The sequence below is a fragment of the Alligator sinensis genome, unplaced genomic scaffold (assembly GCF_000455745.1).
Source record: "Alligator sinensis unplaced genomic scaffold, ASM45574v1 scaffold863_2, whole genome shotgun sequence".
NCBI classification, from domain to species: Eukaryota; Metazoa; Chordata; order Crocodylia; family Alligatoridae; genus Alligator; species Alligator sinensis.
The window spans coordinates 283,778-292,495 of NW_005842780.1; the positions used below are offsets into that span (position 1 = coordinate 283,778).

At 40.9% G+C, this 8,718-nt stretch overlaps 1 protein-coding gene across 4 annotated transcripts in view; it reads left to right on the top strand.

Moving 5' to 3' along the window:
• THAP4 (THAP domain containing 4) overlaps nt 1–3,104 on the top strand; it is a 38,915-nt gene extending 35,811 nt beyond the window's left edge. For all 4 annotated transcript variants that reach the window (XM_025216962.1, XM_025216963.1, XM_006034869.3 and 1 more), the window contains one exon: nt 2,761–3,104. In XM_025216962.1, coding sequence (XP_025072747.1) covers nt 2,761–2,880 — 120 coding nt within the window. In that variant the 3' untranslated portion in view covers nt 2,881–3,104. The remainder of the gene's footprint in view (nt 1–2,760) is intronic.
• The last annotated feature ends 5,614 nt before the right edge of the window (nt 3,105–8,718 follow it).

Consider the following 8,718-nt stretch of genomic DNA (forward strand, 5'->3'; position numbering starts at 1 on the left):
CCCCCCCCCCCAATTTATAAGATTCCACTTTCAGGCAGCAAGAAGTCCTATGCCCTCATGATGATCCCTAACTCTTCTGACAACATGTATGTTATCTCCAACATTTCACACCATTTATTAAGTTTTAATAGTCATTCCCCATCTGACGAAGCTTCATCAGACTGGTCAGAGGAGGGTCCTTTTGGAGGGAGCAGTTGCTTCTGAAGCACAGTGGCAAGCCCTAGGTCTCTGACAACTTGTGCGTTTTATATCAAAACTCTTATGCTGCCCAAAATGTACCTCCTCCCTAGCCCCATGTTAATTGTAGGGACAAGAACAGGATGGGAGGGAGTTGTAGCCCATGTTGTCAAACATCAGGAAGTACAGCTCCTTCTGTGGAGGCAGCTGCCCCCCTACTGTGAGAGAGCGGAAATAGCCAATAATGTGAGTTTTTCTTGGCAGAAATGAGTGGAGTTATGTGGAGTTGGGGAAATTGCTGTTTGTATATTGAAGAGCAAATTTTGAAAAGCAGCCGGGCCTGTGATCTTATGAAAGTGCATATAGGAGCGGAGTTTGTGGGAACTGCGATTCCTTAGGTGAAGGTAAAAAATGGTGACACCGAGAGAGCCAAAAGCTTAATAAAAATATATTTTCCCAGGGAAAACAGCTAGATATCAAACCCTGAAAAATTAAGAAAAGTTCCATTGTCCTCACTTTTAAGTACTGGGTTAAATCAGTAACGTGAGAAATAGCAGAACCAAATCTTATTTTAACTACAAATCCCAATACAGGCTTAACCAACACCTCTGTCGTAACAAATGTTCCAGCACTGGTTGTTGAAGCGCTCCAAGGTAATGTAAATAAAATCATTATAAATGGGCAAACTCTTGTGCAAGTTTCTTTTTAAAAGGAAGAAAGAGTTTGATAGAGATCTTGAAGGCTATAGATATAAATACATACAGATGACAACTGGATCTTGCTAAGATGCATATCTTTTGGAAAGTATGTTGTAGAGGATGGTCCAAATTGTGGGTCCATTGGGAGCATTCTGACTGGAATGGCCTCCTAAGAGTTCTCAGTTTTTGCTTTCATTGTTGTGCACCACATTTAATGAACATTAAATCAAAACTCTTATCAAAACTCATTTGGCTAATGAAACGATTTACATATTTGGCAGGGTTATCAGGCTGGGCTCCCGCAGTCCCCAAGACCATTTCCGCTCAGTTCTGGGACTGTATTCCCCATAAGAAGGAGCAAAGGCAACCAAATAATATAAACAAATCTCTTGGATATCGTGCAAAAAAATCTCCACTGAAATAAGTCAGAGGGCCAAACTGCTGAACATGTGGAACTTATGCCAAGATGTGTTCTGGGCAATGTGATCACTCGGGGGTCCCACGACACTTGTAAATCACACGTGATTATACGATCATTTCTATTCAAGGCCCAATGTATTCCACAGCTGCAGAATCCCCTGTTGCTGCTGAACTGTGACCCAAGAGCTAAGCTTCCAAAACCGATTGGCTTGACTTTTCCACTCTCAGAAGCTTTATGCTGGTGCAGCTCACCAACTTGAAGGGAGTCCTTGGAGTTGTGAAAACTGGAAGGTGTAGTCCAATGTAGGGCTTTTTCCTCAGGTGAAACAATAGCACCAAAATGTCGTACTCAACTCAATGGGTTTGATTTCAAATTTTGGCCTCCCTAGACGTAGGGTACTTGTAGCAGTAACCATACCAATGCAAGTCTGCCAGCATAGATACTCTGCACTGATATGGCTTACCTCTTGTAACAGCACCAGCAGTGCTGCCACAAATGGAATGAGGATTTACTCAGCAACTTTAACTATTTTGCTGCTGATCATTTTAGCAGAAGACAATGTTTTTAATTTCACCTACCTTTCACTTAACTACTCGAGTCAGTTTTGGAAGTGCAGCTAATCTCTGTACGTACTGTAATGCCAAAATAATGAGCCTGGGGAGCTACCATACTGACTCTGTTGATTTTGTAATTAAAAATAAATGATCATTTAAGCACATTTGCTGCATAATTTCCAGCCTGCCACATCAGTGTGCTGCAGAATCCAGAACCACGCCGTAGAATTTAGGTCCAGCCTGTTATGGAGTCCATTGGGTTCAGCTGTTTATCATTGTATGGCACTTGGCTCCATGTCAGGTGAAGCAGTCATTCTGCCTCAGGTGAATGTGATTTTAAATTTTAAATTATTCTTAATTGGGAACATAGAAACAATGCAGCTGCCCTAATGGCAGCTGATTTTCTTCTGCCAGAGGGGATGCTTAACAGCACAAAACCTTTGACACTCCAAATGTTTGTTATTACATGTGCTTCCTTCTGATGAATGTCATGCTTTCAGGCTGTCTACTTATTACTACATTTCTGAGCTGTGCTTAAGGAAAAATGCTCTGTGTCCATCGCTCTGAGTTCACAGTGTAGGACTCAGCTGTGCAGAACATAAGCGGTCGTCTCTGAAAGAGCCGCCTTCTCTTAGGGAGAGAAGTTGCGTGCTGACTTCCTGGAGGTTCCAACATAATGAATCCTGTTTCTCCTGGAGCTCTTGTAACAAACATACATTTTAGGGGCATAGGTAAGGAAGGATTTAAAGTGTTTTGAAGCTTTTGTGTGGAGAAGGTTGGGCCTCAGAAGGGATGGATAGCTACCTTCCAACTGCAAAACTTTACTCTGCCCCAGCTGCTGAGGGGGGTTTAATGCTGTACAGAACAAAGTAAAGGACTAATTGTTTGGTGTTTTATATTTCCCCCTTAGATTACCAGAAAATTCAGGCTCAATTCTGATGGGAAGCTAGAACAGACTGTCTCCATGGCAACCACTACACAGCCGATGACTCAGCACCTTCACATTACCTACAAAAAGGTGACACCTTAAATAAGTGGGGAGAGGAGGGTTCCCCTGCGACATGGGAGGAGCCTGGACATTGTGCACTGAGAACAGAAGCAGCTCAGGAAAGAAACACAGCAGCTCTCTTGAATCTGGGTGATCCACATTCACTCCTGACTTCAGGAGGGGGAGGGAGGTGACACTGGTGCTGTTGAGAATGTTACTCAGATGTTTCTGTAATGGTATATTAAAAAACCAAATAAAAAGCCTTTATTTTTATGCCTGTGGCTTTGGACATTATTGCTGTGTGTGGGCTGTAAATCCCTTTGCTCTGGCAGTGATTAAATAAGAGGGTTCTCAAGCCTGTTTCCTAGTGAGTTAGGAGAGCTGTCAAGTTCAGCCTTTTCATCTTTCTACATGATCTGAAGCAGATTGCCACAAATAAACTAGGAGCATGAAAACATCTACAGTACAGAGAGAACTCTCTAGAATTTGCTTATGAAATAGGGACTGAAGATGAGAAGAGAGCACCTCCTGTAACTGAAAGGAGAGACTTGCTTAGAGGTCTGGAACCCGCAAGGTGTTTAGCAATCTCACTCCTAAGTGATTTTTGAGACCCTTCCACTCCCCTTTACTTCAATGGAGAATCAGGCCCTAAAGGATCTCATTCAAGGTCAGTCAGAATTGTTCTGCTAACTGCAAGGGACTTTGGTCAGACCCAGAGTGAGTCCTCCATCAGTACAGGAGGGAAATAGCTCTGCAGATGAGACTCTTATCAGCTTAATTCAAAACACAGTGAACCTGTCAGTGAAGGTCACAAGGCAGAGTAGCGCTTAAAACTTCAATAAAGAAAGATTGATTGATTTGTGCAGTATCATCTTGGACTTTGGATTTGTGGTTCAGTCTTTGTCATAGCTGAGTTGCTGATTTACAACATCAAAAATACTGGTAGTTCTTCGTGAGAGGTAAGCATATGGTGTGAAGAATTTTGAAAAATAGTGAAGCCACTTTCTAGTTTGGGGCAGATGGATCAGGTATATGTTTCTGGAAAGGGGTTTAAAGGAAACTTTGTAACAAACTTCTTAAGGAAGGGGATTTTTTTAATTACTTTGCCAAGACTTCTGCTGCCTGTTTTAGATAAGACTGCATGCTTATTTTAGTAGCTATTTGTTCCCTACAGATTTTATTGAACATTAAACACACTTTCAGGTCCTAGAGGACTATATAAAGTTCACTAAAAGCTTTGCTTTGTGTACAGTTGTGCCAGCAGTTTGTAATCCCTGTGGGTCAAAATGTTTGGATTCAAAGAAGTTACAGGATCTTCTGAGTTTGATTTTAATCTCCAACTGCCAAACCACTTGGGTTCAAGAAGCTTACATCAGTGTTTAGATTTGAGCACTGGGTTTTCTTATGTATACTCTTCATGTCACATCTCTAAGGAACCAATCAGTCTACAGCAAATTATTGCCTATAAATGCTTATAAAACGGCTAAATAAATGCCAAGGCAAGAATACACAGAAGAGAACATCTTGTAAGACTGAGTTTTTCAAATTTATCTGAGGGATCTTGGACACCCAGTTTCATTAATTTTAATTTATGCATGCATTTTAATTATGCAGCTTTGGTCATTACAGGGAGAACTTTAAAAAAAAAAGTTGATTTCTTTTAGTGTTAAAAATTGAAAGTGAGGAAGATTGGAGTTAGATTTTATATAAAACCTGAATTCTGTTACTGTCTCGCATTGTGCTATGCTTTGTCAGTATCAAGTGCAGATCTGGTAAATGAAGAACTGCTCATATTTTTAAATTATCAGTAGGAAAAAATAATACAATGTTGCAACTATCTTTTGGGGGCATGTCAATGAGATCAATTTAGCTTTGTTCAACTGTTTTGAAGGAGGTGGTACTGCGACCATTATTTGAAGAGCGGGTGGCATAAAGATAATTATGAAGTTGATGAGGTGTTAGTTAGATCCTTATTGAGATTGGAGTTGGTCAGAAAATTTCCATTGAAACAGTTGATAGAACATGACTTTTCAATTAAGTTCCTTTTTGCAAACAGGAAGTTCCACTGGTCGAGCACTGAAATTCTCATAGAGAAACCAAAAGCTAGAGAGAGAAAATTATTGACACACTACAGTCTTTTTAGTTTTTGTGAGATGAGAGGCATCTTCTAACCAGATGAGTAGGGAGATGAACCAAACTCTCTCTGCCTTCCATTTGTTTGTTTTTAAGTTGGAAGATAACTTAATATCAAACTCTGAACAGAACACAAGTTAATAATGCTGAACACTCACCTTTTTTCCTTATAAAGCAAAATAAATTAGAAACACTGTCTAACATTCCTGGTGCCCTTAACCACTCATATAAAAGCAAATTTCAGCCTAGAAACCAGGAGCAGCCTTCTCCCATCCCAAACATCCAATGGTTGACCACCCTCATAGTCAAAAAGTTCCTCCTAATCTTCAACCTAAATTTACAATAAGTAAACTGGATAGTTTAAAAGAAATGAGGAAAACTGTCCTGCTGTCCTAGGATATTACTCCCTGAGCCAATACAAGACTTAAGTGGCTGTTAAAATGTCTTGCTGGCTCGCAGACAGTGAGATGAGTTTAATTTGTGTTCTACCACATATGGTATATATATCACACAGGTGAACTATGCTACTAGATAGGGAGAGGATGAAGGGTAGTTTATTGGGGATTACCAGCTTTCTAGATTGCAACTGCTACTTGCTTCTCAGCGGTCATGTATAGTATCATGCTGGTGACTTGCCATTGGGGCCAGCTCAGTTCAGAGGAAATAGTGTGAGGAAGAGGGCCCTGCTTATCCTGAAGTTTTGCTACCAGTGCTCATTGTCCCAGATCCTTAGAGCTATTGGCTCCCACCAGTTGCCGCTTGCCTCAAAGGCCCAGAAGGATAGTCCTAGACAGAAAGTCATCCTCCATGGAGTGCTCATTTCTTCTTTCTTAGGCATGTTGCTCTCGGATGTTGTAGCACATGTTGAAGTGCTTTCACTGAGAGGAGCCTGGAAGTCTGTATGCTACTGATATGCTTCAGATTAGGGTAGGATTTGAAGCCCTTTGCATGCACATCTATCAGTAGCCTATAAGGAGCAGCAGTTTCAAGCATCATTACTGTGCCAAAAGTTTTGGCTCAAAAAAACGGAGTCTGTTATGGGTCACGTTTTGCCACTCACTCAAAGTTGTTTGTTCAATATCTTTGCAAGGTCTTGTTGTATATAAGTTTTCTAGATAAGAAATGCCCAGTAAACAAGTGTAGGTTATGGGAAGTATAGTGCTACTTTGAAACATTAAAAAGGATAGCAAATAATGGGACTTAAAGCAAGGTTTCCATCCCACTTACTTCAGGAACCATAGGGGGTGAGACGAGTATGACAGCAAGTCCATCTGATAGCTTTGATTGTTACTGAAGCACCCTTTGACAAATTCCCTGTTAACTACAAAATCAGATTTTCCTCTCAGCTCTTACACATTTGACCCAATGTGAATTTTCATAGCTTCATCAAAGGAGCAAAGCTTCTTTTGTCTGAGCTTGTCAACAAAAAAAAAAAAAGGCATGCACAGGGGGAAATACTGCCATTAGCTCCAGGCCTGAGCCTCTCAAGGACTTGATAGAAACAATGTTAGATGTGTGAAGGCAGCATCTGGAACCAGGGGAGGGTTTGGATTCTTTTTTTATTTATTCATTTATTTTTAAAGTTCTTTTCTGGGAAATCTTCATGAAGTCAGACAAGTGGAACACCCTGCCCGTATCATTTCACTGCAGCGGAGTTTCCTGTATTAAATGCTTGTGCATCTAACCCCCTTCCCACCCACGCACATTCTTGTTGAGCAATGGTCCTTTATTTGGCTTATCATATTTATCATTTTATGCTGCCTTAGTTGGTGTATTTAACTCTTCAAGAACCTCAGTTTAATAGTTTCTTGGTGCCAGCAATTTGCTCAAAACAGTTGCAGCCTGAAACACTATTTCAAAGCAGCCTCAAACTCCTGATCAAACAAATCTCTGAAAAGTGTACAGTGCTGGATTTGGGGTTTTCTAGCTCCGTTAATCTGCTTGCCCTCTAAAAAGCTGGCCAAGATGACACACGTTGTACTTTACCATGTGCTAAATTGGTTGACTGAAAATCTACATAGCCTATATGTTGTTAGGATTTTGGGAATGCTCTATACAGTTTTTATATCACAATAACAATTGGTTTAGGAACCTAAATTTAAGGGATTCAGCTTCCTGAAAATCACCCTCAAATCTATGGGACTGCATCCATGTTCAGGGATTGCCTGGTTTTTGCTTTATGTGCATCTGAACAGAGGTTTTTTGCATTGTCAGAAGTGTGCCTAACCCAGTTTTAATAGGCATTAGCTAATGTGATCTAATTTACAGTCTTCCATCTGATCTAGGCTCAAAAAATTTCTAACAGTGCTATAACTATTAGGAGTATGGAGAGAGAGAGAGAAAAAAGTGTTCTGATCAAAGAGCCACTATCAAAAAGACCTACAGTTGTATTGGCAAAAAATCCTTCTGCCAGTTTAATGTGTTTTGTTTTAAGGAACCAGCACAAAGTAGTGCACCATGAAAGAACTCTTGTCTGGATGGTTCCTCCAGCAAATCCTCTCCAGTGTAATAATGCCTGAGGCTTCACACAGCTTCAGAAGGAAGTATGTTTTATTTCCTCTTAAGCCTTCTCTGCAGTAGGAGCACTTTTATATCAGAACACCTGTACACAATACTGACAAAACACTTACTACGGGCGCATCTATAATAGCTAAACTGTTCTTTGTACCAGTAGTGGAAAACCACCCATTAGGAGGGAAACACACACAGTTTTGCCAGAATATAACTGCATCTACACTACCTCTACCAGTGAGGCTGTATCAGTCAGAGATCATGCCTCTGCACCATCACCTGACACAGGTGTACCCTCAAATGTGTGCGTAGACATTACCTACCTGTGAAGGGGGACTGAAGGACAAAGTTGTTTTTTTCAAGCCCACAGTTCCCAACCTCTTTCCCATCTTTAGCAGGTAAAATCCATGTTTTTTTTTTCCCCCTAGGTTTATACAGTTAAAAAAACTCCCAAGCATTCATGCAGGCTCCCAATCCCATCAAAAAGGTTTTCTGAGCCTTAGAAGCAAAGACGTCCATCTGGTAGACATTTAGTCAAAGACTTCAGTTTTAAGTGGGCTCTAGTGAGGCCACTCACCATTAAATCCTTAGGATGCCTGTAGAAGTATGGGGAGACTGCTCTAATGCACTATAATTACAGCGCATTGGAGCAGACTCAATTAATTGAGTCTGCAGGAGCATGCTAACCAGCACAGAGATGCGGATACATGAGACGCTGGGGGTGCTTTCATTAGAGCGGCTTTCGAAGCTACTGTAATTAAAGCGCCGGCCCCCCCCCCCCCCCCCACAGCGGCCATCTTATTAAAGAGCCGCCCCCCCCCCCCCCCCCCCCGAGTATGTGTAAAAATGCCCTCAGAGACTGAAGACAAAGCTTCACTAAGGAAGAAAGAGGCATACTTGTGCGTTAGCAATGTAAGTTAAAATCAAAATATAAATAAGGTTGTAGTTTTAACTCATACGGCGGAAAAGGTGATGTTCTAACATGGTTCAAACACTGATGTCTATACAATGTTGTGGGGTTTTTTTGAGGGTTGGAGGAGTGTATTTTTAACTCTAGAAAGAAATACAGTGTTCCTCACCAGTTAGGCCACCTATTTTTTATTGTTTATCACAATGGAAGATTGCAAGTTGCACTTCATAATATGCTAAAAGAAACATTTATCTGTCACTTTTGATGCACTTCTTTTCATAACATGATACTGCTCACTTAAAGTTTTTGCTACCACTCCCCCCCCA